The following is a 20,420-nucleotide window of genomic DNA, read 5'->3' as shown; positions in this document are numbered from 1 at the left end:
GCTGCATAATAAAGCCAGTGAATATTGAATTCCATGAGTATGTTAATCATAAAGATTTCACATGTATAGTTAAACATATGGCCAACACAGGAGCCAAGACCCTTATATGCTACAAGTCAGCACAGCTCCAGTAATTCTAGTAATTTGAGTGTAACTATACCTGCCCAGAATACCAGCTATAATCTCCAATTCTGTATTTCTGCAAGATGAACAAAAAGGAAATCACTATCAAATTAAGGAAAAGTGCATCACCATGCAGACCTCATTATTGTTTCATCATTTTCCAAGGCCAGTAAAGAGAAATGAAAAAAGAGAGATTATTTTGCTATGTAAGAGTTGTAAGGGATTCAGCTCTAACAGTTGAGGTAAATTAATTGGGATTTCCTATGCAGCCAGTGGAGAATGTCCACAGAATACTGGGATGTTCTTGATAATGTTAGTTTGACATGAATTGCAGCTATTTATTTAGTTAATGAACTATACAACTGTCATTACTGTCAGCCAAATTGCATGCATTATTATGTAAATTGAAAATATAAGGCGTGATTCTAAAATCTCTGTCACATAGAATCCTTCCTCCGAAAGAAGTGCCGCTGTGAGCAATGAGAAGGCTCACAGAAAGTGCTTTTGTAGAACTGGGCCTGGAGTGCATACCTGATAGAAACTATTTAAAAAAACTACTGAGTCTCTCTCTCTGAAATGATAGATGTGTTGGGATAAACAGTCACCTAGATCTATAACATAGTGTTGGAAAATCTCATTTCATTCAGTGGGGAGAGTGAATTTTCAATTGTACCACATGCCTGATTGCTAAAAAAGGTAAGTTACATTATCTACTGATTATGTGCAAGAAGGCACTATTCATGGAGAGAAGGGCATTGAAAAACTATCATTATTTAAATTATAAAAGTCAGACTGAAATATCAGATTCCTTCACTGCAGCCTAGCAAGCACTCTTTGCAGAACACGGTTAACATTTATTTCAATAGTGAAAATCTGACAGGTTTAATAAAACCAAGACGATTTTCCTTGACTTCCGTGACTTACCTTTTCTTCACCGACTACACCCATTTCTCAGACCTTCTGGCATCAAATCATTATTCTTGTAGCCATATTCAATACTTTGAGCTATTTAAAGAGTGTTTGTTATGTCAGCCAAGCAAGTACCACAGAGCTTTCTCTGTGGTACATAATTGTAAGAAAAGAGCCATTGTACTGGAATTTGGAATATCATAGAAAAAACTGAATTTATAATCTGCTTTTACAATAAATATATGCAATTACATTTGGTTGTGCTAAAATGAACATTAAATGCTTATCTATGTTCTCCTTACTTTTTTGTAAAAATTCCAGAGCTCAATATACTATCTTGAGGATCCTATAGTTTACCTATAATAATTTTCACAACGGCATGCACCATAATTTAGGCAAAAAATCAACACTACAGGTAAACTAAAGGATCTTCTGAACAGTATCCTGACTAAAATATTAATGTGAATTAAAAACTGCATATAAGAAATGTTTCTTCTACCTGGAAGATGTTGGATTCACTGTTCTGGAAAAAGGTATTTTATGTCATTCTACCTTGAGAAGGTACAAATCAGGAACAGTATAAGTTACTCACTCTGCCTTTCCAAGGTGCCTTGTACCTCACTTGGGTAGACTGATGTGTTTGATAAGAGCACTGAAATATCTGATGCTAGAAAGCTAGTAACTTTTATTAAAACCTAAATTGACTGCATAAGCAGGCTAAAGGAGAAGAATTCTGATATGCAGCAAAATTCCCTTTATACAAGTAGTTGATGTGGTATGACATGATGTCACACTTAAAACAATTAAATGCAGTTTTAAAACTTAACAGCATAGGAACACTGGTCAGAGCACATTCTGTTGAGCACTTCGCTGCATTAGCAAAATTTGACAGATTACTGCTTCGTGGGTATAGTAGAAAGCAGAGAGTCGATCTGAAAGTTTTTACCTTTTCAACATGTGCCAAAAACTCAGAAGCTCTGCATGTTGTGACCCAAAACATTTAACTTCTGAACCACTGCTGTGGTGCTTCATAGGAGATGCAATTCAATACTCTTTTTTTTCCCCTAGACTTAGTTAGAAAAGAAAACAATACCATCTGTTACTCAGACTAAAATTCCCAGGAGGCACCACGGTTGATTTTAGAAACTAAGTATTTTAAGCTTTCATTGAATTGAATAGTCAGAAAAATGCAGATATGCATGGCCTTCTCCATGCCTCTTCCACCAGTCATGGAGGTAATGACTTAATGTACAGACTTATTTATATTAAGGCACCCTCCCATTTCAGGAGATGGAACTGTTTGGTGGAACAGTGGATCAGCAGTCTCTCTCTAATGATAGCAGCAAATGGTTACAGCAATGAAAAACACAGCAAATCTGAACAGCTCTTCCTACATCCAGTGGGCAGAGCTATTTTCAACATCCCTGTGTAAATTCGTATCCCTACTAGATCATCTTGATTTTTGCATGCCAAAAAAGAATTTGCCATGAATTTTGACTGGCTTAGGGAAAAAAGTGTAAAAGGAGAGAGAAAAAAAGAAAGTCCTTTTAGATCCTCAATAATTTTACATGTCTGCAAGAAGTACATTCTCTTCTCTTAAATACTCATCACATACTAACCGAATTTAACTCTCTGCCCAGAAGAGGCATCTATTAGTCTTCGTCTCCTATATGAAGATATTATTTCTATTAACATCCCAACTGATAAGGTGCATAAACCACTGAAAGCTATTCAGCCAGCTACAGAGAATGCAGCTTTATGCACTCGCGGGCAGCATGTAGGAAGGAGGGAAAAGCCACAGTGGAAGATCTGAACAGCAGGAGGGCATGAGCTGGCAGGAGGGAAGGTACAAACCTCTGGGAAGGAGGTGCATTTAAAGACTGCGGCAGGAGTGGGTAAGGACAGATGGCAAAGAGGAAAGCACCCCAGAGCACAAAAGCAAAGAGAAACAGGTAGCAGCCATGAGATTTGCTTCTCAAAGACTAGGGACAACTGAGTCACTGAAGACCTACAGTAGAAGAGTTCAAGCATCAACAGATAATACGTTCAGCTTGATAGTACTTGTCTGGTTTTAATTTAAAATTTACTCAGTTATTGGGAAGCTAAAATAGTTTGCCAATACTATTACCAGCAAAGAGCTGGAATAAATTGGGCTGGTTTTGAAACCAGTGATGAGCCACTGGGTAAGTTTGGAAATAAGACTTTCCCTGCCTCATTGTCTGATCCCTGGCTATAAAAAAAAGAGTTCTTAGGCACAGTTCAGAAAACTAATTATAAAAGTCTCCTACTGAAAAGATTTAAAAGTAAAATAATCCAATAATTAGGATTAAGTAGGTTAGTCTTTGGTGACTGATCAGCATAATGAATCTAGTTATGTGGATGGCCAAGGCATTGGACTAAGAAGAGACTTCTGGCTGAATCAGATTAAATGCATTGGCTGGAACAAGACTGGTTGCTACAAAATATTTAGAACATTGCTACAAAATATTTAGAAGTTTCATGATCTAAGAAATTTCTATGCATCGAAGTAAAGTGATTCAAATTTCCTGTAAACCAAAGTGAAGCAGCTGACTTTCAATTAACAAAAAGTTTTTCCTCACAGTTATTTTCAGAAACTCAGGCTCTTTGCTCCGGCATACTGTATGTTTCTTTCCATGGAAAATAATATAATTATTAATTTTCTTACCATTTTACATTGTAGTACATGGAAAATGAGAAAAAAAAAGAAGCGAAAATAATGTAAGAGAAAACAAAAACCACCACTCAAAATAAAAGTCTTCTCAATCCACTGAAAGGAAATACGTACCCTTCTCATACTTCTTTTTCATCTTTTTTACAGTTCATTGCTAGCATGTCTTTCTTCCTCTGCAGGGTAGTAAAAACATAATATGGGAAATACTTGACATACTTCCTCATTTGTTTAATGGTGATGATACAAGGGAAATTACCCCTCTAATATATTTGAACATTTAGCTTATTATCCTGAGTGAGTTTTCTCCCAAAGCTCAATTTATTAAAACAAAACACATCTTTCCATGATGAACTGCAAAGGGCAAGAGGGCAAAATTCTATAATTAAAATTAGAGTGGTTTCGTGACTCTTCCCTAGCAGATACTGCTTCTACTGCAGCTTAGTTTACTGAAATTTTCATTGAGTCTCACTCACCCACAAGCAATGAGATTTTCACACATGAATTAGGCTTTTCATTTGATAACTTCAAGGTTACAATTTAATGCTACCCCAGTGGCTTGCTATTTGGTGAAAAACGCAATGCTGTGGGCAGCCTTCAATCATTATTTTTTGAGGCCAATGGAACTCGTGCCCATTGCAGAACTTCTGGGAGGAAAGGGGGACACTCAGCAAACCAGGGGAACCACTTCCTTGTTTACAGTGTTTATTTTAATTTGAATGTAAACATTGCATTTTTAGCAAGGTGTTAGTTGCACGCCATCATAGGCTAAGGTGGGTAAATCATCTCTTCTGAAGAGTGGACACTGCCGCCACAAAACCAAAACTCATTAATTCCCCATAACAAGGTGATGGTACACTGCTCATCTAACAGAGGGGAGTGGAATGGGACCGTGTGTGGTCAAATGAGGCATGCACATACAGCCATGAAACAGAAGAGGTGCTAGCAAAAACATGATGTCCTATCCCAAACGCAGGCACTACTCATCCCATAACAGATGGATATCTTGTCATAAGACAAGCATGGTGCACCATCTGATGCAATGTACGTGCTAACTCCTGCCACACAGATCAACTCACAAGCCTCACAGGAGGGAGCACGCCTGCACTCTGCTTACGTGAAAGACTTCTAGTGATCTCTGGGAGGAAGGGCTGTGGGCTCTTCAGCAATGCAGTTAAGAAGTCAATCCTGTGCCTATCTTCATAGGGGAACCAGCACAGAGAGAGTGTTGAAGTGAGTAGAGGCATTTCATATTCTTTTTTCCTGCAGAGTGGATCTAGGATCTATTGTTTAGACGTTCCTTATATGTGGTAACTCAGCATCTAAGAACTGGATAGACACATCTAGACTCGAAACCTTAATTCCGCCCCTTCTGTAATCTGTTTTCCTCTGTTTCCTGTGTAAAACATGTTACCCTACCAGACTAAACCAGGGCATTGAGTCAAAGTATAAGAATACATTCAGATGGAAGAAGCCAGAGGAAACCAGCCAGCTTCCCAAGGTATTTGACTGCATGCCACATTCTAGCTCTTTGCCTGTCTACAGATGTGGTACCAAGGCACAAATAGATGAAATAGACTGTACAGGATGCAGGAAACCTGCAGCTGAGATGGGAACTGAATCCAGACTTCTTGAGTCTTCATCCAACACCTACTCACACTCCCCTTTCTTTTTGAGGAATTGAGAGGACATGCAATGTGTGAAAGGACGATACACCACAAAAAAAGACTTGTGTATCTTACAGAATCCCTTTTTTTATTGGCAAAGCAGAGCATTGTCCAAAAGAACCTTCATTAAGTACTCTTTGGTCATTTAGTTTGGAGCAATCCCAGTCAGCTTACTTTCTTCATAATCAACCAAATGCAAATACTTTCTCAGAAAGTTGCACTACTGCAGTTGTAAAGAAGGAAGTCCGGAAGAGCTGGAACATTTCATACAGTTAGACATAGTTAATTCATACTGAATTATGCTCATTGCATAAATGTCTGTGCAAATGACAGACTTTAATAAGCCTTCAACGCTGACACAGTATTTATCACTGATTAAATTTTTAAAATCAAAGTAACTATGGCTTTTACAGACTTGTTTAGATTAAGACTGACACTAACTCAGTATCAGTTTAATTCACTTGCAATTATGCAGGTGCTTGGGCAACCTGTATTTCAGTCATTTAAGGCTAAATTGGGGCAAAGAGCCCATAGCTCCATATTGGATAACGAAGCCCTGGGACAGTCTTAAGGCCTTTATAGACCCTGTTTTTCAAACCTAGAATATTCTCAAAGCCTTCCTCTGTGCACTGTGACTGTGTAAACTGTTCTTGCTGGAAACAAGAAATAGTATACAATCTTGCAATAAGAGTCCATATAATACCTAACATACCCAGGAGGGCAAATTAAGGTTTTGTGAACGATTTCCAACTTATATGCATATGACTTTGGAAATATAACATTATTGTTTTACTGTATTTGTGTATATACCTACATATATCTGAAATTGCGGTATGGGGGTTGATGCATGTCTAGAATAAATTATATTTTTTGTACATTTCTGGCTACCATTTAAAAAAAAATTGCAATACTTCTGGTGATGAAAGCAGATTAAAAAAATTAAATTCAACCAAGGAGCTGATATGTTATTCACCATACTTCATTAATATTTCATTTTGAGGCACTCCAAATACACAGAGAAGTTATCAGAGAATTTTTTTTTTTTTGCTTTGTAAGAGTTAGAAGGCATTTGATCATAACTGCTGAAGTAAATTAAGTGGCATTTCAAGAGCAGCCAACTAAAAATGCTGAAGGCACAAAGGAGTTTCGATATCCAGGAAATCACAATTAATTTCAACTACATAAAATGGGATACAAGATGGTATGAACCATTTGTTATTTGTCATCTGTTTCATTTGATTAGAAATGTATGGTATTTATCAGTCAGTGGAGTGGAAATAGAATTTGCTGTAAATGATAAAGGATGTAAAAAGATTATAGGTAAAAGGAGTAATGAGAGAATATGTATATATATTTCTTATCAAATTATATGATAGCTTTCACTTGGGCTGACTACAAAGACACTTCATTATACTGATTTGTATTGTTCAGTGAGAAAATTTCTAGGTTAAACAGAAGTTAATAAAACCTAAAAGGCATTACAGACATTTATTTGGCAATACATTTGACAGCACCCAAGTATAAGAAAAAAAAAGAAATGTTAAATACAACTCCACTGATATGGAAGCCATTTAAAGAAAGCCATTTAAATCACACTCAGATTTGATAATTTCGTGGTCCATATCCAACAGTCCAAGATGACTACCGTTTTCCTCACTTTGTCAGAAATTCCTGAAGAAAACCACCATGTACCTCCTATCTACTGTGCCAGTACTTCAGGAAGAGCAGAAACAATTCATGTATGGAATAGGAACTCTTTTCCCATATAGATATTCAAAACAAAAGAAACTAAATAATCTATTATATTGTATATGTATTGGCTAAACTACCCATTTATCCCTGTGCTGGTGGATAGCTTTTCTCTTTTGGTACTTCATTCACTTGAAACTTAGCTCAGACTTATCCAGCTTTTTTTGTTTTAATGTGATCAGTCAAAAGAAGGTATTAACCAGAAAAAAACTTACCTGCTGAATCTAAACTTTTATATAATAAAAATGTTACACCACTTGCTCAAACTTTTCCCTAGATGTACAGTCACATACATTTATATACATGTATATACGTACATACATATGGTCCCTCATTTCAAGAGAAGCTCACTCTAGCAATAGGACAATGAATATAGGTAGGGAGGAGGATGGAATAATTTTACAATGGTCTAACAGACAAGGCTACATCTTGTCATGAGCCACACTTGAATAACAAACAAACTAATATGAAGAGATATTAAAAGATTTCATGATATTCATGAAATATAGTCTTCAGATTCTACAGTGCACAGATGGAGGACCAACTTTAGAAAGTACTTTATTAGCCTTGCTGATTTTATTAATTGTATATGATACAGTAACATCTAATAATGTAAAGTAAGATTAAAGATTCTGACACCCACAGCACAGGAACTAACAAACAGTAATTTTTGTTCTTTTCTATATAGACTAATAAAATATTTAGAATAATTACTCTGCAAATAGTAAAAGATTAGAACTGCTTATTGCATATAACTTTAAAAAAGTATGTCTCTCAATTAATAAACCATAGAGTCTTTGACATTACAATTTATATTCTTCAAGAGAAAAAACAAGCACAAGAATATATAACGTTAAACAACACACAATTAACAACACTTTGTTGTAATTATCTTGGGTGACAATTAATGTTGGCCCTGCAGTTCATCCTTCTTCTTTGATAGCTCCTTAGACTATTTATGTAGATTAATTCTTGAAGTATTGGCATTCACTAATACGTGTTTTGGAACAAGCCACTGCACAACACTGACATCAGCGAGGACACCTATTCACTGACCTTCCAGAACTAGATTCTGTCTGTCCATAACGTTACGCTATATATCTGGGCAATTTGCCACAACTGATAAAGGTTGTGACATTACTGAACAACTTCCTATCAATTGAGGGCATAAAGAACTGCAACTGTCACGCAGACTGATTAAGAACAAGGCAAAGCAAACACAAATCATGCATATTTGGAAATAAAAGACCACAAAGAACCTACAATCATTCTCCATCAACAGATAAAGCAAGACTATAGTAAACTCTATCAGAAATAGTGTGGCCAGCAGGAGCAGGGAGGTGATCGTGCCCCTGTACTCAGCACTGGTGAGGCCGCACCTCGAATACTGTGTTCAGTTTTGGGCCCCTCATGACAAGAAGGACATGGAGGTGCTGGAGCGTGTCCAGAGAAGGGCAACGAAGCTGGTGAAGGGCCTGGAGCACAAGTCTTATGAGGAGCAGCTGAGGGAACTGTTTAGTAGCTGGGACTGTTTAGCCTGGAGAAGAGGAGGCTGAGGGGAAACCTCATCGCACTCTACAACTACCTGAAAGGAGGTTGTAGTGAGGTGGGGGTTGGTCTCTTCTCCCAAGTAACAAGCGATAGGATGAGAGGAAATGGCCTCAAGTTGCGCCAAGGGAGGTTTAGACTGGACATTAGGAAAAATTCCTTTACTGAAAGAGTGGTCAGGCCTTGGAACAGGCTGCCCAGGGAAGTGGTGGAGTCACCATCCCTGGAAGTATTTAAAAGACGTGTAGATGTGGTGCTTAGGGACACGTTTTAGCAGGCATGGTGGTGTTGAGTTGATGGTTGGACTCGATGATCTTAGAGGTCTTTTCCAACCTTAATGATTCTACGATTCTATGATTCTATGAAACTGTATATTTTTCCGAGTTTTATGGGCTTAAAAATTTAGCATCATATGGTTTTTCCCCAGAGCAAAATTATAGTTAATTATTATTAAATATGTTTATATTACAAACAGCCTAAGATTTTAAAGGAAAGAAAAATTGCAGAGACTGCCTATACCTTTCAAATTTCAGATTCTGTATTTAGATCCAAACATGATTATTACTGTTCATGTTTTACTTTTAACAAAGTCCTCAAGAACAAAAGTCCAGAGTTTTCATTTGATCAGAGTACGACTCAAAAGAAAAATTATGATGCAAAAGAGCCTTCAGACTTAACGAAAAATATATAGGCCCAGTGATGAAGTCTTTGTTTACTGAGATCCTACATAGGCAAAATGTCACTAAGATCGTTCTGAGGCATTCATTTATCCATACAGATAACATTACATAAACAGTTGAACAGAAGAGAATGGAGGAAACACTTGAGAAGTTAAAAATATGCCTTTGTACTAGTTCAAAATTATATTAAAATATGCACAGCCTTATTTTTTCATACACATTGAAACCCATTCTTCTATCAAGGAGTACAAAATAAGTTCATATATATAGCGGTTATAGTCTTACCTGCACCTTGTCCACGGTTGCCTAACAAAACTTTAAAACTTTTCCTCTAGTTGGGAATCACCACAAGGCGTACTATTCTGCACATCCTAATTTTCCAGAAATGCACTCAATATGTACAGTGTGCAGTTCTCCATGTGGCCTACAAGGAAATAGATTTTCCACAATCTAGCAGTAAAAAGACCTGAGCTCTCCCAAGCAAGCAGTCCAGCAATTAAAAGTTGAGCAATAAACTACAATGACGCAACACTGGTTTTATGACAGTTGTTAAACCACCTGTATTAGTCTTACAATATTAATAATTGAAACAAAACCATTAAAAATGATTTTTCTTATTAAATGGTCTCAATTGAATTAAAATAATGCGTTAAGTTCTTTTTAAAGATATCTGATGCTCAACATTACAGAGGGATCCTTTCAGTGGTTATAAGTCTAAGCTTCTTGTTCATCCTTGGTAAATGAATCATAAAAAAAATACTCTATAACACGAGTACAGGTGAACTGTGAAAGATTAGATTTATACTACAGGGTGATTCAGTGCAAATAAATGAATGAGGCAGGGAGCAGGGTGGTCTTTTATGTGTGAAACTTCTTACCTCCAGAGCTTTCAAACGCTCCAGTAGCAATTTTGTCTTTTCTTTTTCCTCTTCAGTGCTGCTGCTTTCATTTCTTGAATCCTCATCTGCTGGCGTATGAATTTTTTCCATGTCTTCTTTACATTTCCTACTGTCTTCTGACAGCTTTTCCTGAAATGATTTTTTAAAATGTCATTACTCACAGGCGGAAATGAAGTTAACTGTGCAAATATCTTCAAATCTCCCTTGTATATGAATGAAAAAAAGACAGAGCAAGTTGCTAGTTACATGATTACAGTACTAAATAAGTGGAGTCATGAAGGGTCTATGAAACATGCTGCTATGCCAATTCTGCAAAAGCGTACGCCCAACTTAACTGCTACATCTACTTAAGATTTTTTAAAAGTGGAACTCATAATCTTTTTAATAAAATAACTTGCATTTTCTTCTTTAAAAGTTGCAAAGAAAATTGAGCATACCAGCTTTCAACGGAAGCATTTTGCCACTGAGATATAAAGCAGTTTATTGAAGAAAAGCTAACATATGTTCATGCCTAATGCATTTCACCTTTTTTTCATCTAGAGCTAATATCTGAATTACTAAATAATGGGCTAAGAACCAAACTACCACCTGAATACTGATTTAAGATTCACACTAATATGTAACTGTAGAGAATCAAACTGACAGCAAAATTTTCAGAAGTGCCCCAGTCTATTACAAATCAGTCAGATTGGGTTATTATTAGCTGCTGCTGCTGAGTGGACTATGGCTGCTGAGTTTTACAAGAGGTCCATAAAAATCATAGGATTGAACAGTGAATCCTAACTCCATTAATTATGTGTCCAAGTTCTGTGTTAAGAGAGAGAATGAGATAGAGCACGAAAAACATCGAGACTACAAGCAGGCAATATAAAATATTGCTCAAAACAACAAAGCAAGTGTAAGGGGAAAAAAGAGAACTACACAGATGTACAGAGTGAATTATCATCTGAGTGCAACACAAAGTGGACAGCCTCTACGTTGTAAACCACATTCTCTAACTACATAAGCAGATGCAGTCTGACAACTAATGAGAAGATTAAGAACGGAAAATGTGAGGTAAATCAACATTAAATAATGGGTGTCAACACAAATCTAGAGAAGTCCTTTAATGAGCATTTAGTTTTCTTTGTGTCCCTTTTTGATAATTCTTATATACAAAGGCACATACTTTCATGATCTTTGGGTTACTCCATGAGATGTATTTCCCGTAACTACTACAAAACACAAACTCTATCTAAGCATAAAAATATGTATTTTCATGAAGAACTGGTCCAGCTTGAATAACTGTGGAAATATAACTCTTCCAGAGTTAACAGCAAGACATTATCTTAATTAAAACCCATAAACACAACTGAATTAAAAATCAGCACTGTGAATCACATTTCTAACAATGGTCTTTTTTAAATATTAACTAGCTTAGAAATTGACTATTACTATGTTAAAACTTTAATCAAGAATCAATTTTATAAGCTATGGGCTTAATCACTGAATACTCTTACACAAACCATGAGGCACAGATCTCATTCTGAGCCTCAAAACATAGATGTCAAAGAGCCAATCCATCAGGTTTCCAGCATTAGTGCTATCCTGATCACAAAGGAACCATAAATATAGTAGTTGGAGTTTTGTTTTTTCTTGCTTGTTACTCACTGGTGCAACGATCAAGCATCTGTAAAAGAGCCATTAAACCATTTTCCCTTCAGGTTGCCCTGATGAGTGCATTGACATAAAACACTTTGATGAACTCGGGGAAAAAAATTGACAAAGGTATCTCTTTGATGTAATTCAAACACAAACAATCATTTTTAGGAGAGAATGTGACATGAATTAGATGTGGCTAGCAATGGAATAAAATATAAACAGCTGCACAGGGACACCTTTCCTGCTCAAACTTGAGGGCAGCAATTTCAAAGGACAGGTAGAAGAAAGCATAGGTTATGACATTTCATCGCAGAAAAGGGAGTAATGCAACTTCTCACAGAGTAAATCCCAGTCACCTAAACAAGTAACCCATTCATCTTCTAATTACAAAATTTGATGAACTTTGCACACTAGTGGCATAATCAAGAATACACATCCTCTTTTACTCTGATGTGCACTAGAATATGTCAAGATACTTACTGCTGTAACCCCTGCATGAGTGTTTAAGTACAGCTCACATATTTTCAAAACTAGTTTATCACTGAGTAATAATAAACGAGTTTCAGTGTTTCAGGCATGGGCTAAAAAGGTCCCTGATATGTCACCTACCTGGAAAAGCTGCAGAATTGAGGAAAGCATTACTAACCTTAGAAATTGTGCTTAGGCATGCAATTTGCTGAGGGCGCTGTCCTGTCACTTTAACCAGTTCTACCTGGGTGACATACAGTAAGGGTGGAGTGGAAAATCAAGAAAGCAAAGAAAACAGGTGCTTCTTAAACACCCTTCGTGCTTAAAGTCAAGTCAAGTAAGAGGGAGGATGACAAAGGCCTTTGGAACAACAGAATCCTCTTAAGAGTGAAAAATCTGCTAATATCAAAGGCAGCTGCGTGCTGGGAGGAGGCAGGAAGGGGTAGAGAGAGTGAGTTGCAGGAGGAAATGTGTATCTCCTGCATGATGTTGATCAAATCCTACAGAAAGCTCTGGAGAGAGCGTGCTGAAGGTAGCAAACAATGGCGTAGAGCAGCTTATTTCTTTTTTTTCCTAGATTCCTATACTTCTTGAGTTACCTCGACTAAAGGCCATATTTTGAATCTTCTAAACAGTCTCTGTTGTATGCCTCACATATTGCACAATTAAAGGCAAGCTGGGTTTTCAAGCTGAATAGCAAAATACTCTCCAGGTCAGAAGTCCAGCAAAGGCAGAGTAAGTGCTATCCTGCTGATCAATGCAGTTTCATTTCTATGAAAAGGTAACAGATGGAAATGGTGCTCTGGAAGTAAGCTGGACAGGTAAAAAAAAAAGGCAAAAAAAGGCAAAAAAAGCAACAACCCAGCTCTTAGTTTCCCCAGACCAATAAGAGTTTAAGACACATGCCTGTACCACGAGAGGATGCAAACACAGCAGACTGATGAGAATTCTACAGTAAAGGCTCATCTACATCTCTAATGCTCTGGGTCAACAGAGAAACAATAAAGATATTAAATATTCAAATTTTACTAAAAGGAAACTAGGATTATGCTGCTCACTGTAGACCTGTTCCCACGGAAATTAATGAGAAACTTACAATCAAGTCCCCCCTTGTGTGAGCTTTTCAAGCTGGTTTAAACTGTCATTGCTTTTCTGAAACCAACAGTATTTGCAAATCTAAAATGACATCTTGCCCTGACCATTATTTCTAAGTATTCAGTTTGTTCTATAAATCAAACAAATAGTACATTGATGATGAACCTTTTGATCAAACACTATAGACCCTATAGCCAATAGAAAACAACAGATGAAAACAGACCCTGCAGTCTGGAAATGGCAAGCTTTCTAGAATCAATGAGAAGATATAAATCACTGAAGACATTGATCTATGAAGCTGTACAATGCAGCGACCTGACTGAGACTTATCAGAAAGCTGTTTTCAGTTAGATGAAGTAGGAAGGAGCAGTAGAATACTCCCTCTTTCCACTAATAAATAAAAGAACAATAAATTAAGAGAGCAGGAAATCCACCTGAAATTCCAAATGATAATTTACTGAAATTTGTAGAATATAAAGAAATATGTAGAGTATAAAGCCAATCTTCTCCCTTCTACCCACCTTTCAGAATACTGAACAAGAAAGTGTTTTCACTGTTTACAAACAAAAGGAGTAACTATAGTGATAGAAAAGATGACATGTAAGCTTTCAAAAGATGAGACCAAACTGCCTATTTCAGAAATTACCTCCTCCTTCATCCCAAGAAAGGCAAAAGGCTGACCCTCCTCTGGATGCAGCGTGAGTCATTGGGATGCCTTTCCTCTAAGACTCGTCACCTTTTCAAGAAACAGACAAGTGTCAAAGGGACGTTTAGCCAGCTATTTCTTAACCACTATTATTTCACAAATTATTGTAGTTTTAAATTTTTATTGGCAGTACCATCACTTGTCTGTCCTTTGCCCTTTCTTCTTTCTTAAGATGTTTTCTAAGCATGTACACTACATGCACAAAGAAATAAAAGATTGGAAAAAATGAACTCACTTTAAAATATTTCAATTTGTAACGATGAAATTTCAAACCAAGAAGAGTAAATGTCAGATGACACAAAGAAAAAGAAAGGCAGCTAGCAAAAATCTATTCTAGATTTTCTTTTTTACATGATTAGGCACTAATTGGAATTAGGGTTCTTCTCTGGTAGTAACAATGAATACATGATATATAATAATCATATAGCTCCCCAGGTAGCTCATGTTCCAATTTTTCCTAATTTGAGATTTTACAACACAGGAACCACCCACCCAAGAAAGAAGCCTTTAAGAAAACAGAAATCATTAACACCATTAACAAGCAAACGGGCTTCCATGGGAGGAGGCCAAACAGAACCAGCAGCAGCACAGCACCTGCCGTCGCTCTCAGCGACGGGAAATGCAAAGTCCTGCACCGGGGAGCCAACTGCATAGGAAGGGATCTGTTGCAGGGAAGAGAGAAGGTGGAGCCAGACTCTTCTTGGAAGTGGCACGACGAAAAGACCAGATACCATGCACGCAGCTTGCAACATGAGAAATTGCAATTAGGTATTACGAAAACGTGTTTGTTTGTTTGTTTGTTTGTTTGTTTACCATGAAGGTGGTCATATGGTCACTGGAACAGGATACCCAGGGAGGTTCCTGAATCACAGATATTACAAAATTCACTGGACAAGTGGCTATAATAATACAACATTGCATAATCTAATCCTGATAGAACTGGATCTGGACTCTAGAGTACTGATTATGAACAGCAATCTTTCACAAGGACACGTGACAAAATTCTGCTTGAACCAAACAAGAATTAAAAAAAGATCAAGATCTTTGAAATACTGATTTTCCCAATGAGCTTTGGATGACATGAATTGCTTGTCTGGAAACTGATAAGTAATAATTAGAGATGACATCTTTGCTTACAGCAGCTAAATATCATTTTCATGTGATAAACACAAGTCCTCCAGAGAAGTGAAGTGTTTCAGATGCAATGCGGTAAAGATCCCTGAGTTACAAAAGATCTCTATTTCAATTTTCAGTGTCAGATTGTGATGCCTGAGTGGGGCTTTTTTTTCTGACTTCCTTTTAATTCTTCAGCTTCTGAAATTTATTAGAGACAATGGTTTTATAATGGTTACAAATTCAAATTCTTCTGAGAGTCACGCCTGCAATTTTCCAAAACCACACTTTAATCACACGTTTAACCCAAGAATAAAATATATGTAGGACATATAATTAAATAGTGCTTATGATTGCTCATAACCACTTATGTGAGAAAAAAACTCAAAATGATTCACAATGTAGTTATTAACAGATTACATACAGAGGCAATGGTAACAGGCATCCAAGAATCCAATCAATATTGGACTCAAGCTACGTGGCTAACTTAGCATCTCAAAACATCTAGCACTTTTCATGGTGTCTCAGGAGCTTCCACAGGACTTTCTAAATAAGATATTTACTAAATAGTTATTTTTAGATTTCAGTCACTGAATTTGGTGATCCAGGTACACTACACTACACTTCTAACACTCTTTCCTGCTATAATAAAGGCAGACGCTTAACCTCCAAACCCAAACTGCAATTTACAAATTCATATACAGAATTGTTTATGTAATAATAAATTGTGAATGTTGTTTCTTGCAAGGCCATTCTATAGTCTTGATGTATTCTTAGATGATGTATTTTCAGTGTTATTTCCGCTGCAGACCTCCTAGTGTTCAGCACTATTCTTCACTGCCACTGAGCGATATGAAATGAGAATTTTCAGACTGTTGTACATAAAAACTATAGATGAGGGCTTCTTTGTACTTTCATGAAAAAAACAGCCCCAAGCTATGCACAAGTAGCTCAGTCTGACTGCACAAGCTGAAAAAAGGCAGCAATTGCTCCAAGGACTACTGACTTAAAATTCCAACAAGGTTAAAATTGTTTTCCAGTGGCATTTCTCCCCCCCACCATGACCTTTTTTTCCTTAATCATAATTAACACTTGTTTACTGTGGCTCAATCCCTCTTAAATATGCCCTTTGAAATTTTGCAGTATCTTCTGATATGCTTTATAACCTATTTCATTTGGTGAAACCTGAGATGTATAAAAGACATCTACGTCAAGTTAGAGCAATGTGAAGTAAGACTGATGAATTCACCAAGTGTTTCCTGCAAGATGCTTGGTACAGGAGTAGTCACTGATATCACTGTGACCTGAATATGTCTGTTCCATCTGCAACTTTTTTTAAAAATTTTCTTTATTTGCTAATAGGAATCCCGTTAAACACCATGACCCAGGTCTGAAAAAAGAATGTAACTGAGCAAACAAGTTAGAATGCAAAAAAAAATTACATGCAACTAGACAGTGCAATCTAAATGATCTCTGAGTATAAGGCTACAAATATGACTTCTGGTTTTACCTTGCTTACTTCTATCTATGTGTTCAGCTGTTTTCTCTTGCTTTATTTTCTCCCAGTGGAAGGATAGACTAAAATATAGCATTGCTTTAGACAACACATCAGCAAGTGTAATAATAATACATTTTTGTTTAGCTAACAGCTTTTGTTCAGAACAAGCTGACCAAAATTGAAGGAAAAGAAAGGAATGCATGTATATCACTAAATTTTACAGAAACATCCCAAATTGTTCACAGTTTAACGTTACTGTTGTCAGGAAAAACATATAAAATTCTTCATTTTCATCTCTGGATTTCACTCTCAAAGTGAACAGAGTGAGCAGTAACATTCCCTAGATTAAATACATGTGATGGATAAGAGAACAAAGTACTTTCTTTATGTTTCTGATATGAGCCTCCTACCACTCGCATATCAATCTAAATGTACTACATATTATTCTTCACTCAAAACACTTCTCACTAGTACAAGCTATCACCCCTCTTGAACATCTCTGCAGTAACATTAATAAATTTCCTGATGATGCTTTTATTGGCTGTTCCATGCATCAGAAACATCTATTTCTTTTGAAAAAGTTCAGATCAAAAAAGACTGTAAAAGAAGAAAACCTTCACAGTGAAGTTCGTTATTAAGTGTACTTATCAGATCAGTAAGCGTAGATGGAGTTTCTTGTCTTCAGGTCCCCAGCTGAACGTCAGTCCTGGGCATCAAAGTGAACTATGCTAACCTTGCGACCAAATATTGCTGTTGACACCATCTTGTCTCTAGTGAATGCACATTCAGATTATCAAAGCACCCTCGCCTCTGGCACTTTGTCTGTCAGAAGCGAAATCAAAGACTGACCATTCTGGAAGTGATTCTTCCAAGCCAGGTTTCAGGCATGGTGGTGGCAGGGCAGTGTGGCAGTAGCTCATCATGTTTGTTGTTCCTTTTCAAAATGGAAGACTCCAGCTACACTGAATAGCAAAGTTATCAGCAGATGAAAAAAATTGTTCTAGAAGCTAAGTTGTTCCTTCTTCATATGTGTATATATGATATTATGAGAAGAATATGCAGTGTGATTTTCCATGCACATATTCTCTTATAAATTGGTTCATTATAGTACCATATTTAAAGTAATCATCCTTCCTCCCAGGAAACCTATATGCAGCATTTAAACTTTCCTGAAGGAGTTTGTAAGTATGAAAGTAACTACACTTGACTAAAGTGACGGTATTAAAATAGCTACCTTTGACTGAAGTACAAACAAACCAAACTATTCTGAAAATTAAATTCAGTAAATGTTATGTAACAGCAATTAAGGCAACAGAATTACTCTGGATTTAAATTGCTCGAAATAAGCCAATTTTCCTTCCCTCTGCAGCCCTTCACTTTTTCTTTTTAATAATGTCTTTTCACTACTTGGATGAAGGCCAAATTACTCTTTTTAATGAAATGAAAAACTTTGAGTGCAATTTTTTTTTTCCCCACTAGAAAGTCTCCTAAGTACTTATACTTGTTGATCCAGTTTTCCATAGATGGTTTCTTTAGAGAATACCACAAAGAGGCTCTAAAGGACATACCTGAAGATGAGTATTAACTAGTATTTTGGAATGACAGCAATATATTAACTGACTAGTTCTCACCATAAGCACAACTGCAGAAGCTGACCTAAGAAGTAAGCTGTGGAATAAGGACAAAAAAAATAGTATATTATTACATAACCAGGTAATTTTTTGCAAATGCCAGGGAATAGTTGGTTTGTGTCACAGTCCTGTCAGGAAAACTTCTGAAAGAAGCTCAGAATGCATCTTCACACAAAAATAAAATGTAGGAACAATCATTCTGGATCAGATCAAAACTTCAACTTTTCACCTATGTTATTATAGTTTAGATTGAATACATTTAACTGAAATTAAAAATATTTTTCTTGATCAGCAGTGCACATTCTTTCCAAAATAAATATACTGGTGTACTGGTAAGTGCATTCTGTTAAAATAACTTTCAAAGACAAAATGTCTGTGAATACATAGCATAATCTCTTCTTTTTTTCCCTCAGAAAATAAGCAAAATTTTAGATTTTTTTCAACTTTTTAAAATTTAAAAAATAGCACTGCTTTCTGCTGGTTTGAAAACATAAACAAATCACAGTTCAAAAAGCAGAGTGAACAATATACTTTATGGAGATGTGGAAATAGGGAGAGAGCAAGTGACTTGGCCATATATAAGACCCAACCTTGGAATACCAAGGAATACAAACTGTTTTTTCAAATTGTCTGTCCAAACACTTCTGTCACTAGACAGCTGATTGCAGTAAATGGTCTCCATTTATTATTTCTTATTCATTACCCTTACTCAGAAACCGCAAAGGATTAGATAGATAAAAATGTTTCTTATTTATTTGCCAGATGCCCTTGCCCAACCAGAACCTCTTCAATACCAGCCCAGGATGGGCAATGCTGTGTCAGGTCAACAAAGCACATTTGGGTCCTGACAGGGAGCTGGATAGGCTGCAGAGAGATAAGACCCCCTTAGTAAAATCTTCGTTTGGTCAAGAGCCAGGAGTCACACTACAGACCTAGGAGCTCTAAAAGCAGTTGCCAGATGGGAGATGACAACAACTCCCTGGGGACCTCATTGCTCTGCTGAGAAACAGAGCGGGGCTGGAAGTGGCGCCGGGTCCCATGGCAAGCGTGCCGCAGCAGCCCCGCAGGCTTGCTTTCTCACATAGCCGAAGCGTGGGCTGCCCTCAGCCTGCGTGCCAGCACAGCCCCACTGCTGGTAGCTCGGATTTTACCTGTGTGAGAAATACATGCAGGAAAAGAGCAACAAGTTAGCCTTCACATACAAAGACACCAGCATCTCTCCAAGCAGCAGACAGATTATCTTGAACCTGATATTTGCTATAAACTCCAGGCGGTTATTCCAGTCTCTTAGGACTACCAAGCAGAGGCGCGTTAGAGCCATACTCTCTTCTCTCAAATACATCCCCTGAATTAGAAAAAAGGCACCCAGAAGAACACCAGTAAGGGCAGGATTAAGGCTGCAGACAACCTGCTGTGCATAAATGGAAAGACCCTGTATGCATTAGCGTGACCTGTGTCAGTCAGGCTGTGAGCCACATCATCATCTTGCTTTCCAAAGAGTGCCTCTGACTTTCCATTATGCCTGTTTCATATGTATAGGGTCCAGGCAATGTATACGGGCTGATTTTTGTGGATTCATTCCAAAAGTAAGAACTAGAAGAAAAATATAGCAAAAGATAGAAAACTATATTGTAGAGGAAAATCTGAATGTAGAATTACAATCACTATAATACATAATAGTATCATCAAATCAGTCAATCTTCACCTCCTGTTATGGTAGATATATAGAGGATTCTGGGAAGGAAAGAACAGCTTGTTTTCTGAGAAACAGCCACACAAATGGCACATTTCAGTTATGGGACGTCGTTGTGTTAAACATAACTCCATTGCTTTGTTACTATATTACAAACAATCGAAAAGGGAAAACTATTTGCACATATGTTCCTTGCAACAAAACTGTAATTTTTAAGCACCACCACTCTCCTTTGGGGGCAAGAATCCAACCTCAGTTTAGTTAAATATGGGAAAAAATACTTATCAGAATCTTTGCACAGTGGTGGAAAA

General features: G+C 37.0%; 1 protein-coding gene across 1 annotated transcript in view; it reads right to left on the bottom strand.

The window, feature by feature from the left end:
* The window catches only part of NCKAP5 (NCK associated protein 5), a 398,069-nt gene that overhangs the window by 118,663 nt on the left and 258,986 nt on the right, over window positions 1–20,420 (bottom strand). Inside the window, exon 7 of the mRNA XM_075152767.1 lies at window positions 10,244–10,393. Coding sequence (XP_075008868.1) covers window positions 10,244–10,393 — 150 coding nt within the window. The remainder of the gene's footprint in view (window positions 1–10,243; window positions 10,394–20,420) is intronic.

The sequence above is a fragment of the Calonectris borealis genome, chromosome 6 (assembly GCF_964195595.1).
Source record: "Calonectris borealis chromosome 6, bCalBor7.hap1.2, whole genome shotgun sequence".
NCBI lineage: Eukaryota > Metazoa > Chordata > Aves > Procellariiformes > Procellariidae > Calonectris > Calonectris borealis.
Note: the sequence above shows the minus strand (reverse complement) of the source record. Positions and strands in the feature narration are given on the sequence as shown.